This window comes from Hippopotamus amphibius, chromosome 6 (assembly GCF_030028045.1).
Source record: "Hippopotamus amphibius kiboko isolate mHipAmp2 chromosome 6, mHipAmp2.hap2, whole genome shotgun sequence".
Classification (NCBI taxonomy): Eukaryota; Metazoa; Chordata; class Mammalia; order Artiodactyla; family Hippopotamidae; genus Hippopotamus; species Hippopotamus amphibius.
This window is the reverse complement of record NC_080191.1, coordinates 34,702,037-34,721,884: the sequence shown is the minus strand read 5'-3', so window position 1 is coordinate 34,721,884 and position 19,848 is coordinate 34,702,037. Positions and strand designations below refer to the sequence as shown.

The 19,848-nt window shown below is 36.1% G+C and overlaps 1 protein-coding gene across 3 annotated transcripts; it reads left to right on the top strand.

Moving 5' to 3' along the window:
* Window positions 1-2,559: 2,559 nt before the first annotated feature.
* On the top strand, window positions 2,560-18,857 carry KIAA0408 (KIAA0408 ortholog). 3 transcript variants are annotated; one of them, XM_057740362.1, is made up of 7 exons: window positions 2,560-2,627; window positions 3,099-3,171; window positions 8,203-8,443; window positions 12,217-12,579; window positions 12,668-12,747; window positions 14,900-16,214; window positions 18,289-18,857. In XM_057740362.1, exons 1-7 carry the CDS (start codon window positions 2,576-2,578, stop codon window positions 18,460-18,462), a joined length of 2,298 nt encoding a protein of 765 aa, XP_057596345.1. In that variant the 5' UTR covers window positions 2,560-2,575; the 3' UTR covers window positions 18,463-18,857. The 3 variants fall into 3 exon arrangements, with proteins under 3 accessions (XP_057596345.1, XP_057596344.1, XP_057596346.1); XM_057740361.1 differs by having other exon boundaries at window positions 2,583-3,171; window positions 18,289-18,856; XM_057740363.1 differs by lacking the exons at window positions 2,560-2,627; window positions 3,099-3,171 and adding an exon at window positions 5,842-5,870 and having other exon boundaries at window positions 18,289-18,855.
* The last annotated feature ends 991 nt before the right edge of the window (window positions 18,858-19,848 follow it).

The window sequence follows — 19,848 nt, the reverse complement described above, 5'->3', positions numbered from 1 at the left end:
ATAGTATACTAAAGGCAAAGTTGGTGCATTTATCCCTAGATTTTTTCCATCACTTAATTAAAATTCTTTTGTCTTCGTATTCTGGCTGAGGATTTACATTATTGAAGGATACAAGCCTCTTTAAATAAATAGCCATGAAGATAAATACTCTATTATATGACACCTATATTATACTTGGAAGATGAAGTATTAGCTCCCTCATTTGGGACTTAGAAGAAAAGTGAGTTTAAGATTTGATAAAGCCAGAAATAAATCTCTCAAGCCCCAAACTCTTACCCCTAGATTCTATTCCCATTCTTGAGCTCCCTAGAATATCACATTTTAAGGCACTCCTCCAGGGATTAGAAGACCTGGATTCTATTCCTGGGACTGCTAGTAAGTGGCTTTGTGACCTTGAGCAAATGACTTAACGTTGGGGCCTCTTTCCTCAGGTGTAAATGAGAAGCTTGGCTAGACAATTTCAGGGGTTCTTTCTGCCTCTAAAATTCCATAAGTCTGGAAACACCTGCTAATGACACTTATGCACTCAATATTCCTCTTTCCCCCTTTCCAAAATGTTTTAGTTTGTGGCTTAATATCATCGTTTATATAGATCTTTTCAAACCCTTTCCAGGATTTTCTTTTTTTGTTTCTTGATAGCAGCTCATGTTTCTACATTTACTTTACATTAAGAATTATTATATGCATTTCTTTACATATTTGTTATACGTTGAAATAGGATTAGTTTGACATCAGAGATGAATGATTCTTCTAAATTCTCTCCAATATTTAGAGCAGTAATTTGAGTCAGTTTCATATTTGAAGTTTTAAATATTTAAATGGATTAAAAGTAACCTGGATTGTGCAGCAAATTGCATTTTTGTCCATTATGTTTTCAGCCATTATGACACCTGCTTGAAAAAGTCAGGCACTTCAAAAAGTTTGAATATCACTGTAGGGCTGAGTATACCAGCATCAGTCTTAAAATACATTCGTTTTATGTGCATAACAGCAGGAACTTTTCTTAAAACAAGCTTTCTTGAAAAAGTTTTTAGTGGAAAGGTTCAGAAATACCTGAGCTGAATATTTATTGTCTTTGCATGCTATCATCTAATTGCATTACTTTATTTCTTTGGGGTATGAAATACAGCATGGAAATTTTAGCTAATATACACAAAAATTATTCAACAGAAAGGGTTGGTAAATACTAGAATAAATGGTAGACTTGGGTGAAATTCTGTCAATGTTTTTTGTCCCTAGTTTTTTATTCTATATATTGGTATAATTTAAGGTCAATTTTATCATGACAAGAAGCAGATGAAGCACCTACAGTAAATAATTACTGGGACATCCATGAAAAAGGATAGTATAGAGGATAGCATAACATAATTCCTCCTGTAATTACCTGCATATTATCTAAAGTTCTGATAGGGTGTAGAAAACAGTCTTAATTTGATTTACATAGGACGCATGGAAATTAAAAGGTCTGGAGTGGAAGAGAGGGTAGAGAGAACATTTTTTACTGGATAATTCTATATAGATGCTTTGGGGAAATCTCTTCCACCCACTTCCCACCTCCACCCCCCCCCCCCAACAGAATCTTCCTCCTTTCCTGATAAAGGTGGAGGCAGAATGGTAAGGAGGGAGGCAGAATGAGTTAACATTTTTTAAGTGCCTGGCACTGTAAGTACCCTCTCATACTCTTACAACATCGTTACGAAGTATCATTATCCCTTTATGAGAAGTAACAAACTCAAAGTTCACACAGATAAATAGTGGCAGTAGAACTGAAACCAATATCTCTGTGACAAAATTCCAGGGTCCTCAATTAGAGAAGCCGGTTCTAAGACCTACTCTTCTGTGTGGTCAACTTTCTATTAATTTCAGCAAGATATTTTGCCTCTTTGAGCCTTGGTTTTATCAGTAAAATTGGGTTGATATCTACAGACACATTTTCTGTGAGAGTGAACTAAGATAGAAATACATTAGATATTAGACGTACTTAGCGCAACCTACTATGAGCAGGTTATTCTTAGTAAACTTGTTAGCTCCCCATGAAATATTTATCTGGAAGCAGGCAGAAATAATGTGGCGTTAATATTTAACACCTTAATGACCACACAGAAGTAAGTTCTTCAGACATGGATAAGACCTTATTACTTAAACTTTTATCTAGCTTATTTGCTGAATTAGACACAAAAATTGCTCTGGACACTTTCTTTAACTCAGTTAAACCAAACATGAACAGATGAATGTGTGTAGGAATTCACACGTAACCTGGACCTGTTGCTGGGGAGGCCAGGTTTCCTAGCATTTCCAGGATAGATTGATTTGGTCATGGCTTAAGGAGCCTCTCTATGTACTTGGGCTGCAGCACACCATAACTGAAAACAAGAACATGGGTATCTCACTGGTTTTTTCTTCCCACAATAAGTATCATCTCTTCCCATGGGCTCTGATTTCCTCTAACAGAAAGACACCACCATCACTGTAGATATAGGCAGCAAACTGTCACAGAATCACAAAGAACTAGGAGGCTGGTCTTTATATATGTCATTTCTACTTTATTTACAGACAGAAGTTAGAGGCCATATATATGAAATTTCTGCACATGTTGTTCTGCCACATCCAGACATCAACTTCCAAAGGTACTGAAAAGTGCATTCTGACACTAGCTGAATAGGGGAGAGAGGTATGCAAGATGATTCTTGTCTGTAAAAAAGGAGTTAACTTTTCCAAATAAATGAGATCTAGAATTGGCCATTGTTATCCTGTGATATTAACACCAACTCTTTTGGCAAGTTTGGAAATACTGGGCTCTCTTATAAAAGTTAAAAATGTCCTGGACCTGGAGTTGTTTACCCAGAGTAGGAGCTGCTCTAAAGTTACAGAGCTCTGGTTGGAAGAGATGGCTTGAAGGCCGCCTCCGAGAAACTGACGTCACAGTAGTCTCAGCTGCTGCTGTGACACTGAGCTTGAGCAGCCTTTGGATTTGTGAAGGTGGTGGAGATTTCAAAGGGACTTGTCAGTACCTCTCTGTTGAATGGTTGGACGTATTTTACATTCGCATTTTGTGCAAAGAAGCAAGATTCACCGTGCCGAGACTTTTCTCTTTAAAACAACCAGCTGTCCTCCCGTTGCTAGATTGACCAGTGGTCGGACATCCATAGGATTTCTCCCAAGAGCAAAAAGGTATGTTTCTTCCTGGCAGTTTGAAAGCAAGTGACTAATTGTGGCAAAATATAGAGGGGCTGCTGTTGACATATTTGAAACTGTGGATACTGTTTAAGTGGAAGGTGATTTCAACATCTGCCTGACTCAGTGTTTGTGTCTGGGCTTAAAAACAGTGGGGCGGGGTAAGTAACGGATTTTACTGACTCCCAGGGAAGAGAGGGTTCAGCTGCTTTGAGTAGATTTCCTGACTCTGGACTGACAGTGCCATCCGCTCTCTGAGACTGTGTTTTTCAAACACTGCTTCTCACTACTTTGAACATCGCTTTCCCTACATTTATTTTTCACTACATTTATTTTTTAGAACACTATTTTCATTAGGATGAAGACTTTTTAGCAATTGCAAAGTAAAGTTCACAACCCTTGAGACTGCTGGTATTTGAAAACCGCAGTGAAAAATAAATCAGTGTAGTTTCATCTGAGATGATAGTTTGCCCACTGCATGATGTGTTTCTGTAATTTGAGTTGAAGTGCATGCCATTCTTAATGAGTTAATCTGTACTTACGAGGGAACCTTACCACTACATCTTCTACTGTTTAAGCTGGTTAAGTTTAGGTATTTGTTTACCCAAGCCAAATGTGTCTTTCAAAGCTTTTATAAGTTAAGTAAAATCAGTGTGCCTGTTATGTTGGATATTTTCTAGTTTGAATATTTAACTGGAGAGAAAACAAGAAGATGATAATAAAATGAAAAGGCAAAATTGATTTTTTCAGAATTGCATGAGGTCGTATCCTTTTGACCCTGTTGGAACATAAGGAACATGCTGAAATAGCAAGAAATAGCAATTTTTTAAAAAATTTTCTTTTGGTTTGTAACAAAATCAAGTCATGGTTTTCTTTGGAAAGATATATTTGCCAGTTAACAGTAGGGGAGAAGTAAGGTCTGTTCATCAGTTGAAAAATAATAAGTGATTCATAATAGCCTGGAGAAAGGGCTGGAGAATCTTGGAGGCAAATGATGCATAACTTTGATGGGTATAGACATGGGAATTCCTAATTCCTCAAAGTGAAGAGGAAGCAAAGCATCTCCAAAGCAACTGATTGTGAGGTTGACAGTACTCACTGTGTATGGCATTCCTATTGGAATATGTAACCTCCTACAAATGAAAATTTTTCAATTATATGAAAAGTAGTGTGTTTAGGAAAAGACAATCAGAGGACAAGAAACAAACACTCTGAATAAAACTCAGAAAAGTTGCAATCGAGTCAACTTCCCTAGCACTGTTTCCCCCTTTTTTCAGTGGGGGAAATGAAGGTTGAAATGGTAAGGACCAAAGTGCAGTAAGAAGGGAGCACCCCTCAGACAAAGAAGTGTTACCATGACAAACTTGAGGCTAACGTGGGAAATAGAAATGATTTATTGTGAAACTCCTGTGTTGCTCTTACATTTTGCTTACTAGTAGGGCCGGAAGGTTAGCAGAACTATTTTCCTCCCATCACCATACTTATGCAACCCACTCACAACTCTTCTACAATTCCAGCTTCAGGCCTTGGGGAGGGGGAAGTAGGTTAAAATGGATTATGTAATGCTTGCTTAGAGTTGTCGGGCGAAGAACATGTGCATGACTAAGTAATGCAGCTCCCTCTGTCCTTTTACATTTGCTCTAATAAATTCTGGAGGGAGTGAAAGGAAGTGGAGAGTCAAGGAGACCCTGGGAGGGATGCAGATAGCAGAAATTCTTCCTTCTCTCCCACAGAGATACCAGTATCTGTGGGTGAAAAAGAGTGAGAACTAGGAACAAAGAGAACTTTTATATTTGCCTCAGCAGAAAGCACAGAAATTGAGGTTTTGAGTCAGCTGACCCATTTTACCCCGGAAATTTTCATTACAGAATGTTATGTCCCTACAAAATTGCCCTATTAGTTGGATTTGTTTTAACATTTAGGGAGAATTATAACAAAAGCAGTTTTATATAAGATTTGTCCATTCACATTTTTACTAACAATAAAAAAAAAAATGTCCTAAATATTTAACCTGCCTTGTATTCTTAAAATACTCGAAAAATACAGAGGGCAAAGAGAAACTGTTAAAAATATAAGGGTTCACTTGCTTCTATGAATTTCCTAATTAAATCAAAATCAAAATCATAGTTTTATTCTAGAGGAGGATAGATGAAAGGAGGGTGGAGGGAAGACAAAATAAAAGGAGATGGGGGGAGACAAGGACAGAAGGAAGAAACCAAGAAACAGGCATTTACTGAGCATCCATTATAACCCAAAACAGTGTTAGGCGTTTTGATTAAGCATTCTTTTTCATGCACATTTAATTCTCACAAAACTCTATGGACCTCAATTTATTTTTAGAGGCGAAAGCAATATACTCAGCCATATTACATTTGACATTTATGACAAGACATAGATACTAGGAAGATGAGATAAGCCCTCCCACAGAAATTGGCACAAATATTGCCCTATAGGAATTGTCTTTCACAGGCTTGTTTTTGATCCATAACCATTACATTTTATGGCCCTAGATACTGCTCCAGTCCTGGAAAGGGGAAGCTCTGTAAATTGGCCCTTCTCCATATTAAGTGATGAGTTTGGCTCTTTGCAATTAAGCGCAGGATTCTGTCTGCTTCGGGGACATTACCTAGGTTCATGTATAGTCCTGTTACCAGGAGCAAGCCTGATTAAGGGTCTTCCTGGATGATCTTCCTCAGGTAGGTAGAAAAGAAAAGGGCCTGGTGCCCTTTAACCCTGATCTGGAAGTGGTTCAAGAAGAGTTAGGAAAAAAAAAGAAAATTGGAGCCATTTACTACATAATTGTAAGAGAAACTTCATGATGATTTCTGAACATTTACACTGTTTAAAGATGGGATGAAACACGGACTATCTATCATAGCACCTCTTTTCTAGGTAGCTTGAAATTAGTCTGCCCTCTTTCTGTAACTCTTTTGGTTAAATCCAAAAATACCTCTTGATGCCTTAAACCACTCTGCTCTTCCTAAGAAGTTTTAATGTTTAATACCCGCTAGTCAGCAAGATAGTTTCAGCTCACAGTTAATTATATATAGTTTTAAAGCAGTTTGCAATCTCTGAAAATTAGCATTGTCTGCATTTCCTGCAAATAGTTATTAGATGAACCAAGAAATTAATAGGTAATCAAGATCAATAACAGATTCACCAAAAGAAAACACATAATTCTGTACTATCTTCATTTGTTATGTCCTCATCGACACATTTATTTTGGGGCAACTTGCATTTGCCGTGGCAGGTACTTGTGGTCACTGTCTCATAGGATTGGAGGGCAGCAGAAGGAAGGAAGGATGACAGAGAGGATGGAAAATGAGATTAGAAAAAGGACATGGCTGAGTGGATAAAATGAGATGTGATAGTGTTTTTAATGGCTAAATCTGAAATTGTTTCTTTTTCTTGGCTGAATTAGTCATAGTTTTGTGAGTGCCAAGGAAATAGGTAAAAATGATCAAAGTATCTGTAGCAAAATTTTTGAGAGAAGAGTAACCACGTAGATCCCAAGATTATTAGGATGTTTTTGAGGGTGGAGCCCTGCATATAGCACTGACATTTTTTAATCCTTATTAGCCTATTATAATTCATTAATAGATTGCAGCTCAAAAATATATGTTTGAAACAGTTTATCACTCAGATATGCATGTTCAGAACAGTCTGACAAAAATCAAATGTCTTCAATGTTTATCTTATGTTTGGAATATGAACTATGTGACTGTCTGCTATGACTGCAGAGTGAGGCTTGCTGCCTGGTTATGTGGGTTTCATTTGACAGTGCCAGCACCCAGGCAGCTACTGACTCTTGAGAACTTTGCTCAGAATTAGCATCGGCTGCCATCTGGTAAGTTAAGGCATTTTGGTCATGGCCTAAAAAGTCGAAGAGTTAAGACTTCTTATAGGCATGTTTATCTTAAACAGAGATTCAAACGTTTTAAACATACTTTTCTACCCGGTACAAAATGTATCTGACTTTATTAATATATTCTCAGTGGAAGTCAGCACAAGATTTTTTAAAGCAAAAAATAGGGGAAATTTTATGTTTCTCAAACCACTTTGCATTCCATATGCCATTTGATCTTTATAATAACCCCTTCTAATGGATATCCCCAATTTTAATGTAAATAAACTAAATCTCAGAAATTTTAGGTGAGTTATAACGGAATTATCAATCAGGTATTTTAAAGTGCATCTTCGATTCCTGAATACACATGCCCTAAATACTAGCAATCTATTTCTGTCAGTGTTTAATATGACTGAGGATTTCCCTGCAAACTGATCAAAATATTTTCTTCAATTCTCTGTATTCAGCATCAGAACATAGTTCTGACATATAGTCTATTAGAAGGAAAAAAAAGAGTATGGATAAGTTTTATCATGGCTTTCGGGATAGTTTTGCTGCTTTCACATTTTACTTGATGAAATAAAATAACGACAGTTTTTTTTATGCTTTAGTTTCTTGCTGATACGTCAGTCCCAGATTGACTACCAACACTGGGGTCTTACTTGCCACAAGCTTGAACTCTGAATATAAAACTGAAACTGTAGCCCCAACACTGTCTCAGGACTTGAAGTCATAGAAATATACAATCTGGTTGCATCAGAACAGAAGGAGTAATTCTGCTGCAGCAGAATCTACCACAGTCGTGTAGATGTGACTATACAGTTAGATTTCCTACTTCCTCTCTTAGATATTCATGAAAACTTCTATCTTTAGATTAGGTGGTTAGTTAAAGCAATAGTTAGATCTCACACATGTATTTAACCATCCTGTCCACTGTAATTTTGCTGTCTGGTCTCAGAAAGGGGAAGAAAAAAAGTTTGGACAATACTCTTTTTTTTTTTTTTTTTTGAACTGTGTTAGTTTCTCCTTAAGCTGATATTTTTATCATCTCTTCTTTTGAGTCCAATTTTCCTATAGTTTGTTTATATCAATGGCTCTTGACAAACTGATAAAATGTTTCCAGAAAGCACATGGATTTGGAACTCTCTCTTGTTATGTTTATATTAGGCTTTATTTTAAAGGCAAGTGAGACTGCTTCAAATAAAACAACTCCAAGCTTCCAAGAAACAGTTAAGAGAAGGCAGAGACGAGCAGAAACACCCCTTCACTAACACTCACACGGTTGCCATGGACCTACATAAGCAGTGGGAGAACACAGAGACTAACTGGCACAAGGAAAAGATGGAATTACTGGACCAGTTTGACAATGAAAGAAAGGAATGGGAAAGTCAGTGGAAGATCATGCAGAAGAAGATAGAAGAGGTACAAGCTGATTTGATTTGAATATGTTGGAAACTTAAAACTCAGAATGAAAATTCTGTTGGTCTGTTTTGTATTGGAAATCATTTTTACTTTCCAATTCCACCTAAAAAATGCATGTCTCAGTGATATTTACTAGACCAAAAATAGCATAACCTAACCCAATGGTACTGTAGAGACTACGCCTATTTTATAGCTTTGCATGCAAATTAGAACTTGAAATGTCTTTCTAAAATGTATCAATTTATTACTTTCTGATTAGAATGCTGTGGTATGAAAAGTGAGGTATGTATTTTGCGTGAGTTTTCAAATAGTGGGCCCAGGATGAAAACAAAAGAAAATAGTGGAACATATTTTAGTAAAATTATAATTGGGCATTAAAATACAGATCTTTTCTGAGATGATTTATGCATAATGTCTACTAAAAGAAATTACATATTAGATAATTCAGTATAATAAAAAAGAGTGTCGTATATCAAAAAGAAAATGGTAGTGGATGTGGTATTTGTCCTAGCAAGGTGTGCTACATTTATTGGCATATTTCTTTGGAAAGAATTTATGAAAAATGACATGCCGAGACTCTGATACAAACAGTAATTTTATTCCTTGAGCCTGTTTGACCCCGGAATATTTCTTTTAAGTATCTGCATTGATGTATATTCAAGCTTGTTCCAACTGAAAATTATTTATACTTATTGTGCTTTCTTGTAACATTCCCTGCTATTGACTTATATGGTTCTGTGCATATTGCCAAGGCAGTTATTTTAACAGACTCCTTGGCCTTTATTCACAGGCAATCAAAGCTGTTGCTTCATGTGTTTATAGTGCAAATATTTTTCTTATTAACAGCCATGTAATTGCTTGTGAATAAAATACAAATTGGCATGCTAAAAGGAAAAATAAAAAAGAATAGCCAATTGACTATTCTTCTAAAATAGAGCTGAGAAGGCAGGCATGTAGTAGACAATTACAGATTGAAAGCAGAATTGACTCCTCATCCTTCTATAGTTTGGAAAATGCATTTTGCTTGCTCTCTTAACTCTTCCACACAGAGGCTCAGATTGGATCAACAAGGAGATGGTTAGGGCAGATCAGAATCCGTAACTCCAGTCTGAAACCTGAACTCATAGATCATTGGCTTCCAAAGGTTTGGAAGGTCCGGTTAGTAAGAGTCTCAGATAATTATAGCACCCAAGCGAAATAATTAAGGGAGTCAGGATTAGTCTCCCAATTATTTAAGCCATGTAGCTAAGACAGTCTGCTATCTGGTTAAATTTGTTATATCAAATAATTATTCTGACAGCTCTGTAGGTTCCTTCTATGGAAAATATTAGCCTTATTAGTTCGCAGGTATTAAATGTATTTTAAACATAGGTGATAGTCCATTAAAATACTGACAGAGGGCTGGCATATTTTTTCTTTATCTTGGATAGCAGCTGTGGTGCTATTTATGTCGTGCTGCCTGCAGTATATAGCACCGTACCTGAGAATATGTTTAGATAATGTGCTTACTCAGACTACCCACCCAGAGATGATGCTCTTCAGTACCTGAATATTAGCATTGTGCTCCTCTTATTCTAATATAGTTGTCCCTCGGTATACATGGGAGATTGGTTCCAGGGGCCCCCATGGGTACCAAAATTCATGGATACTCTGAAGTTCCTTGTATAAAACGGCATAGTATGTATTTTTTTCTACTCCCAGCTTTCTACCTATACGAATGCACCTTCTCAGAGACTGCAAAGCTGGGAGTAGAAAACAGGAGGAAATTATCCTTACATGTCACAGAAAATCAAGATAATATTTTTAACTAAAATTAAAAGTCAACACTTGGAAAAAACGTAACATGCAACAAGCGTAATAGACTATATTTCTTTCACATTTATCACTAAGTTCTGTGTATTAAATCAGACACAACTTATTAAGCTATATATTATAAAATTATAAATTTCCAGTTGCATGCGTATAAATTCTGTTATTCTAAGTAAAAATGTCATTAGTGAGAGGATCGGTGTTGAGTATTAAGATGCTAATGATTCTTTGTTCAGCCACTGTCAATAATTATTGCATTTGCTATTACAATGAAACCGAGACTAAGCTAGATAGATACCCTTAAGAGAGTTAATAGATGCCTGGGAATTTTATCACATTACTATCTTTTCCAGTTGTCTCCTTTGTTTGATTGATCAGATAACCATTGAAAAGAGCTGGGTACCAAGTAACACAGATTTCCTTATACAAAATAAATAGTTCCCATCAATAATGTAATGTTATTTGTTTATTCATACTTCACCTAAGTCCCCAAGAGAATTTAAGATGTCAAATAAAATTCTATGTAAGGTAAAGTATTCCAAAACTAGAATAGAAGAGAAAAATGAGATGAAGACAAAACGAAGGATCCTTTGTGAATTGCATGCAGCAAATCTATCTTCCTAATAAGCCACAAAAAATTATCAAATGCATATTTCTCAGTATTCAGAAAAGAAAGGCAAACCTATTTCCCAGAAAAAGCACTTTTGTCCCTGATTTTGCAACTAAAGCAATTTTGTTTTCACCCATGACTTTTCTAAAAGAGGACAGTGCCACCAATACCATCCTTAGATTTAGAATGGTGCTTTTGAGGGTTGGTTCTTATAATGTCCCCCAAGGTCAGCCAAAATTTTAATGCCCACAACAGTTCAGTACAGATAATTTTACAGGGACCAAAACGGTTGATTCATGGCTGCAACTTGATGCTATCCTGACTTCATCCAACGACAGATTTATAAGTATCTAGGGCAGTAAATGCACCAACTATGTTATTATGCTTCTCTCATCTGAGATTTGGGTAAATATTGAGCAGCAATAAATCTGTCATTATATTCTTTGAATAAGAGATGTAGTGCAGATATAGGTTGTGACTTAAACTGTAGAGTCATTTGCTTTAATAGTTCTTTGACAGTCTTTGGAATTTGAAAGCTTTCCCAGAACTCAAGCCTGAAGAAAAAGCCACTAATTGCCTGCAGGTTAAGCTAAATTCTCAAGAAATAATTTGAGGCCTACTTTAACATAGACTAATAGATGATCAAAGCCTTAGAGTTCTATTGTATCAGCTAGGACAGGGTCACATTTGTTTTAATTAGGACAAGAAACTTTTTTTGAATATATATATATATATATATAGCCTTGGAAGTAAATAACAACAAACAAACAAAAACCACACACACAAAAATCTGAATTACCTATCTCTCACCAACGTAACTTCCAAAAGAAACATCTTTTGTTTGTGAAATGTCTACTTAGGGGACAGAATAAGCTGAGTTACTCTATGACACTGTCAACTATTTAGACAGTTAAATATTAGCGTACTAGTTGGATCATGTATTTTTAAAATATGACTTAATGTTACTTAAACTCTTGCTTCTATCTGAGAGCAGTTAGACAGCATTGCCAGTAATTGATGCAGGTCATTCCAATTTTGTTAACAGTGCTTCTGTATCATCATGACATGTCTATATAAAGGCAGGTTTGTTTCATTTTTGAATCCGTTGATTTCTTCTCAGAAAAATAGACATTACCATCGATGCTTTGACCTACTAAAAGTAGTCTTTATAAAGGTTCATCAAAGCTGTTCCAGCTGATCTAGATTTTAGAAGCGTTATTTGGAAGCATAAGCATTAATACCCTGAGGTAGTATATAGTAATATGACAAAGAGATCTCAGAACAGTATGCATAATATCAAAAATATTGAGACAGTAGATTAGAGGGAAATTCTTTATCATTGTTTTCCTTACAGCTCTGCCATGAAGTAAAGCTTCAGAGGAAAATCAACCTGGGTGAACGTGCCAAGATCATTGATCTTGATTGTAAGAAGGCCATTCAAAATAAAATGATGGAATCGTCTCCAAATTACCCCAATTCAGGACAATGTGAATTTACAGGGATGAATCACAAGGATAGTCTGGGAAAAAAAGAGAAAACAGAGGAGAGCTTACTCAGTGAAAGAAATCAAATGTGTAAGGAACAAAAAGCAACCAAAAAATCAAAAGTAGGGTTTATGGATTCTATGGCCACAGACAACCGAAAGGAATGTGAGGCCCAGCCTGACCTGAGGACTTCTGAGGAAGAGAACGAGAGCTGCTCTGGCGCCCTCAACACAGTAAGTAAGACAGGATTGGCCTAGGACTGTTTCTAGAGAAATATTTACATTTCAAAGAGCTAACATGCTATTGCTTATATGTATAAAGGCTCTTGAAGAACTTGCCAAAGTTAGTGAAGAATTATGCAGCTTTCAAGAGGAAATTCGAAAGCAGTCTAACCACAGAAGGTAGGCTGGTACATCTATGATGATTTTTATGTTGGAAAATCAAGAAGAGTATTGTTTTTAGTCAAGGAATCCCAACTGCCTACAGCATCTAACACTTTGTTAGTGAGAATTAATAATGTTATTAAAATATGTTATCTTAGGAGGTAAAAACTTAAATTGTATATTTCTCTGTTCACTAATTCTTAAAGCAAATCTTCTAGTTCTCTTTGTAATTTGACTATTAGGCGTACTTGACTTTTTTGGTGTTTAGTGAAGTTATACTCACCATAATGAATAATAAATTAACAAGTATACTGTAATGGAGTTCTTTTTTATTTTGAGTATTAGGCCAGTGGAAGAGTATACTGGGTTAATGTAGTTAAATACACCTTTAAACTATGTCAAATTTACCAATGTGATGTTTTAATTATATAATGATGTTTGAAATATTTTGAGCCATTTATTTCTCTATGTTTATTATATAATGGAAGCATTCATAATTTTCAGAGCAACATATTATAGATATGTAGACACATACATATTTATTCAGTGCTGAAAAACATGCTCTTTCAGTTCAGAAACACCTATATAATTGTAAAGGTAAGTTTTAGCCAAATTGAAAATTAAATTGGAATTCTCTACAAGTTAAGTAGAGGTGGATTGTTCTAGGATCACCATTTATCTCCTGGTGAGGCAGTATACTTCTCTCAGAAGCTGTAGCAATGTGTACCCTTATTTTTCTTCAGCTCTTTGAAAGCTCAGTGAGAATTTTTGTACTGGCTTACAACAGATGTTTTTACTCAATCATGTTTTATACCTAATTTTGCCTTCTACTTTCCCATTTAGCTTTTGCCTACTACTCTCAGCTAATAGGTATTTGTCTGCACTTTATTGTAAGCTATCTTATAATGTAAGTTGAAGAGATATAAATATGATTTATATTTATCAATATGATTAATTAATGTTAATTATAGCACATTGTTGCTATATTTAGGCTTTCATTTCAGTAATTCTTACTTGCCAGTTTTCTTTTACAAACCACACTTGGTGTAAAGTTCTCTCTGTCACTTATGGCCTATAGAAAAAAAGCTGAAAATCCTTAATATGTTAATTCAGTCATTACAGTTTGAACTAATGTTTCTCTCTTATTTGCAGTCATCCTTCCCACTGCTTTTATATTCCATCCACACCAAAGTATTCACTGTTCCTTGAATAGCCACACGAGTTTTACTGCAGCTCTCTTTGCTTATATGTCTTTTACTCACCAAAAAAATGATCATTTTTCTTTCATGCCCAAATAACACCTTCTATTTGGTATTGCTCATGTCTCTTTGCTCTTTTTTTCTTTAATTAATTAATTAACTAATTGTCTGCATTGGGTCTTCGTTGCTGCACACGGGCTTTTCTCTAGCTGCGACGAGCGGGGGCTACCTTTTGTTGCGGTGCACGGGCTTCTCATTGCGGTGGCTTCTCTTGTTGCAGAGCAGAGGCTCTATGAGCGTGGGCTTCAGTAGTTGCAGCATGTGGGCTCAGTAGTTGTGGCTCACAAGCTCTAGAGTGCAGGCTTAGTAGTTGTTGCCCACGGGCTTAGTTGCTCCACAGCATGTGGGATCTTTACGGGCCAGGGATTGAACCTGTGTCCCCTGCATTGGCAGGAGAATTCTTAACCACTGTGCCACCAGGAAAGTCCTTCTCTTTGCTCTTTGATTCAGATTTCTGTCACAGTACTTAGAATATTATTTCAAATTCAAGCAAAGGAGTTTGAGCTCAGAAGACATTATTGATAGGAATTCAGTAGACGAAGTGTAAGTAAGGAAAGGACAAGAGAAAACCTATAGAAATGGGAACACCAATAGTGGACACCCAAGAGACTACACACAGTGAAGTCTGAGTGTAGGTGAAGTTTCAAGTAATAGAAAAAAATGAGAGACACAGTTAAAAAAGATAGTTTGGGTCCGACTGTGTATATAAAGTCTTAAATACAACACTGAGAGATGGCCTTTATCCTACAGTAAAAGAGACTTTTGCACTAGGGGATTTATATAAAAATAACATTTAAGGAAGTTGTGACTCCTTTTCCTATAACAGAATCTGTTACTTTAGCCCCAGTGTCTTTTAAGGGCTTATCATAAATAAAGTCACCACTAATAGACTATGTTTTATAATTGTTTAGGATGAAGTCAGATTCTTTTCTCCAGGAAACACCAAATGTAATTAATATGCCTCATGTGGACCAGTGCATTTCTTCAACCAATTTAGAAAAAGAGAAACAGAAAAATAGAAAGAATCTGAGCTGTACTGATGTTTTCCAAAACAATTCTAAGAAAAAAGGTGGAATTAATATAACTGATCTGCGAAGCAGTGAAACCCCACCAGTTCCTCCTCCGAGAAGCACATCTCGAAATTTTCCCAGCTCATATTCTGCACAAGGGCATGAAAGTTTGAAGGAAAGTTTAGACCACAACAGCTGGGTGACCCAAGTAGGTCAAGGTGAAAAGAACTGCAACCCTCATTTCCTCTGGAGGCACGATGAGACGCCTACGCTGTGTCTAAATGAAGGGAAGACTTTGAAAGGTGGTATCACGTTTTCTTCTTTGGCACCAGAAACCAAAATAGATAACAAGCCTTCATGTAAGGAAAATGTTGGACTTAGCATGTGGTCGTGCGACATTGGGATTGGTGCAAAAAATAGCCCCTCTACACTGTGCTTTCAGAAAACCTGCTCTATTCCCAATAAACCAAAATATGAAAAGGTGATTCCAGATCACCCTGCTAAATCTCATCCTGATCTTCATATAAGCAAAGACTATAGCTCCTCGGTGACACAGAGCAGCAGCCCACTGAGAAGTTTTAGTTGTGGCTTTGAAAGGACTACTAGGAATGAAAAGCTGGCAGCAAAGACTGATGAATTTAACAGAATCGTATTTAGAACAGATAGAAATTGTCATGCAGGACAACAAAGTCAGAGCTACTCAGAACCATCTGAAGATCTTCAGCCCTGTAATACTTTAATTTCTTGCACAGGTAACATCTCAGAAAGTGACAGTGTTTCTGACATTCTGAAAACCAATGCCCCCACACCTGTGCCCAGGGAAAATGTGCCTGATAATTCCACCACAAAACCCACAACAGGCCTATTCAGACAAATGCAGGAACACGTGAGCCCTAGCAGTTACCGGAATATGCTGCACGAACGTGACTGGAGACCAAGTGATTTGTCTGGGCGACCAAGGTCAGCTGATCCCAGGTCAAATTATGGTGTGGTGGAAAAGCTGCTGAAAACCTATGGGACATCAGTGGGTTCCGCAGTGCAAAATTCTAAGTGCTTCCAGGCTAATTGGACCAAATGTAATTCTGATGTCAATGGCGGAGCCACATTAAGTCAGCATTTAGAAAAGCTCCAAATAGAACAAGAGCTTCAGCAAAAGACAGCTATGTGTGGAGCACAGCAAGTGAAGCAAGGAGTAGATCGGAAAAAGGTAACTGAGGTGAGAAAGCAATTTAACATATTTTGGTCGAACTGCATCCATATTTAGCAGTGGCTCAGAGTGCAGTCAGGTGCCCATTCATATAAATAGAAGGTAGGCACATGTTTTGACAGCTTAGTTCCTTGGCCCTTCATTTGTGAAGAAATACCAACCTTAGGATTGTAACTCAGCATGAACTTTTAAAAGTATGATTTTTAAGTCTGGGTTTAGCACACTATAACTTTTATTTAAATTCTGAAATGGCACAACATAATTTAATAAATGGGCTTAAGAACCTCAGAAAGATCAAACGTTTGTTGTGTTTCTTTCTTGAAAAAATATTCTGAATATGCATTTGTTCATTTATAGAATTTTATCCTGTTAAAATGTTTATATTTTTGAAAGTACATGGGAAGTATGTTAAAAATAGCTTGCACTTTTTGGTTATTGGCTCTGGTTGGTCCAGTCATCCCCAAAATTTGATTCATGTCCTTTCGCATGGGAGTAGTCACATGAATATGAGTTTGGGTAAAAAAACATCTTTTGAAATAGTGCCTTGTGAAGTTCTCTTATTGTGGAGCTCAAAGGCAATATATGAAAATAAAAAATGATAGTATAGCATCAGAAAATTTAAAGTCATTACTATTTGTATAAATTCTTTATGTGGAAATTGCTCCCTCCAAAAAAGTGGGTATTTAAATAAATTGCTATCCATTTTTTATTCCAGTTTGCTTGCAAAAGAATATAATCTTAGAGGGGAAAAAGAGGTTGAAGAGATTTGTATTTACAATGAAAAGCTATCCATCGGTACCTTTTATGCATAATTTATAAACAGTTACAAGGTGACATAATGCTGTAATTGGCCAATGCTTTGAAAATCCAGATTGCCTCCTGCTGGTGTAAAAAACTAATTTTAAGAGGCTTTCAAGCCCCACAAAAATAACAGTTTACATCTAGTTTATTGAAAACTTTGCCTGTTTGCCCAAAGTACAAATAATTATCCTGCTTTTCTGTTGCTGTTTTTTGAATAAGCTCATAAATACCTGTAAGGTTCTGTGGCTTCAGATGGGAAATGAAAGCACATATACAATAATCAGCCAAAACCCTCATTAAAAAAATTACTATTTCCCGTTTTTGCATGAATTGGAGGTTTGGGAAGGGTCCTCTGCTGTAGATCCTTGAGTAGTTCTCCATCTCCCTCCCCAGGAACAAGATTAAAAAAATAAGACTCCAAGGAGGGAAAAAGCAGATGCAGGTTACTGTCATAGAAATAAAGGCTATCCTTACTGCTCATCTCAGGTGAAAGAGTACAGGCTTTGTTAAGAAGGTCAATAGGAAGCAAAGGTACAAAATACATCATGAAAGCTCTTTGTTTTTTAATGGCAAGAGTCCTAGAATGCTTTTCCTCCATTAAAATAAAGAGAAGGAAGAAGAAATGAAAGAAAGTGAAGGGAAAGGTTTTCAGTCATCAGAAGATACCCAAGATAGATCAGAACTCTTTCTTAGCAAATAGAATGATGTTATGTTTTAAAGTATTTTAATGATAATTTTGAAACCTCTGAGAGACAGTAACGGTGTTCTTAGTGGAAAAAAAAAGATAGCATTAGGAAAATCATTTAGTGCTTTGTGTGCCTTTGCTTATAACCTCTAAAAGTGTCAATAAATTGACAAAATAACTGGATGTAAATTAATTCTTCTTTAAATTATTATCTTAAAAAACAAACACTAAAACATCCTAGCGCTCCACCAAGAAAAAATTTTAGTTCCATCATATCAATGTTATCTACCAAACTTTTGAGTTCTAACATAACAGTAACTCAGCGAGTTCTAAAAAGAAATCAGTTGTGTTAAAACTTGTCAGTGTGAAGAGATCTACAAGATTATCAAATGCCGTATTCATATTAAAAGTGAGTTATTTTGATTAAAACATTCAAGACCACAAATATTAGACAAATAGCTTCTTTAATTGTCAGTGCTTTTTCTTGCTTGTAAATATGGTAATACAACACGTTAATCCTGTACTTGGGATCCATGATATATTAAGCCCATTGTTGGTGCCTGAAGACTGAGATGAATGTCTTCATTTGTGTCTTAGGAATCCGTGGCAGTGAAATCCTCACATGGAAAAGGATTTTCCCGACCTGCTAGACCAGCAAATCGCCGTCTCCCGTCCAGATGGGCATCCAGATCTCCATCGGCACCCCCTGCCTTGCCGAGAACTGCCCACAGCTTTCCCATTTCTCTGCGATCAGAAGCATCGATGGTCTGAGTCTCTGGCCCGGATTGCTAGATTACAAAAGTCCCAATTGCCAAACAGAGTATTCTGAATGTTTACAATCAATACTGTCTCTTCTGTATCTGCCAAGGATACTGGGATGATTTAAATCTTAACTTCCCATCAGTCTTCAGTGTTTTTAATCTATGGAATAATTACCTTCCTGTATTTTGATTTCTTAGATCAGAATTTTTTAATGCCATCCTCATTAATTTGCCAATATGATTTAAGTTGAAACAATGTACTATATTGTATATTCTAACTTTCTTGCAAGTGGCAGAAAGCAAGGTTATGTGCATGGCCATGTGTTTTGTAGGTGCATGTGTTGATATAGGAAGTATCAGTATGTATTTAGATAAGAAAACCTTATGTGCTAGTGTTGACTTTGAAATTATAACATGTATACCTACATATTCTTCGTGTTTATTTAAAACTTTTAAAAATATACAGTATTATTTATATTTTTTATACCTTTTAATAGGTATCCACTTAAGGCATTTGAGGTATATATATTAACTAACCACTTCCTTGCCCCCAGCTACATAGAAAACTAATTATACATATATCTAACATTAGTAGATTTCTACAGACAACCCACATAAGGATAGACTAATACCATTGATCTCCTTGTTACTCTTTTAAATAAGTAAAAGTGTCACAGATTTAAACAGATCAGCCTTCTAAAGCAAACATAAAGTGTTTACAAAAGCTTTTATATATCATTCATCATTCTATTGTGGCTTTCACTATATACTTGATCCTCAGAGCCAGCATCGTAAGACTGCTTCATAAACAACATTACTAAACAATGAATTACTTTGGCAACTTCAGTAACAAAATACCTTAACTAGGATATAAAAAGAGGTTCAATTATGCTGAATTCTACTTTTTGGTAAAATTATAGTAAACTTTTTGTTCAGCTACTTTGTGTGGAGTCATACATATTGAGAGGTAAGTTATTCAATTTTTTATTAACAAAGAAAATCAGGAATGATATTTCATTGAGAGCTGAATTATATTTCTTATAGTGTGCTACGTTAAAAAAAGCCTTAAACTAACCTTTGGGATTCATGGGTAGCATAAGAGGGGCAGAAACTTTTTTGGGGCCACAATTTGCGAACAGTGAACGTACTGTATCTATACTGAGAACTGACAGAAATGTGAATGTTGAGGTGCTTGGACTTCTACATGAAAGATCTTAGAAGCAGCTTTGCTCTCCATTGTCTCTGTATAAAACCAACTACATTATTAGATAGTAATTCTATTTAAGCTTTTCTTTTACTACCAAAAAGATTAAGGAATTCTTATGACAAAAGTATTCAGAGCCTTCTCTTGTGATACATTCTGACGATTTAGAGAAATTCACTTCATTACACCATG

Bases quoted from the DNA above. Each gene is read 5' to 3' on its own strand.
- KIAA0408 (XM_057740361.1), top strand. From the start codon at position 3,023: ATGGTTGGACGTATTTTACATTCGCATTTTGTGCAAAGAAGCAAGATT. The intron at 12,580-12,667 runs GTAAGTAAGACA...ATATGTATAAAG, and splicing joins GCTCTGGCGCCCTCAACACA to GCTCTTGAAGAACTTGCCAA. The intron at 12,748-14,899 runs GTAGGCTGGTAC...ATAATTGTTTAG, and splicing joins AAGCAGTCTAACCACAGAAG to GATGAAGTCAGATTCTTTTC.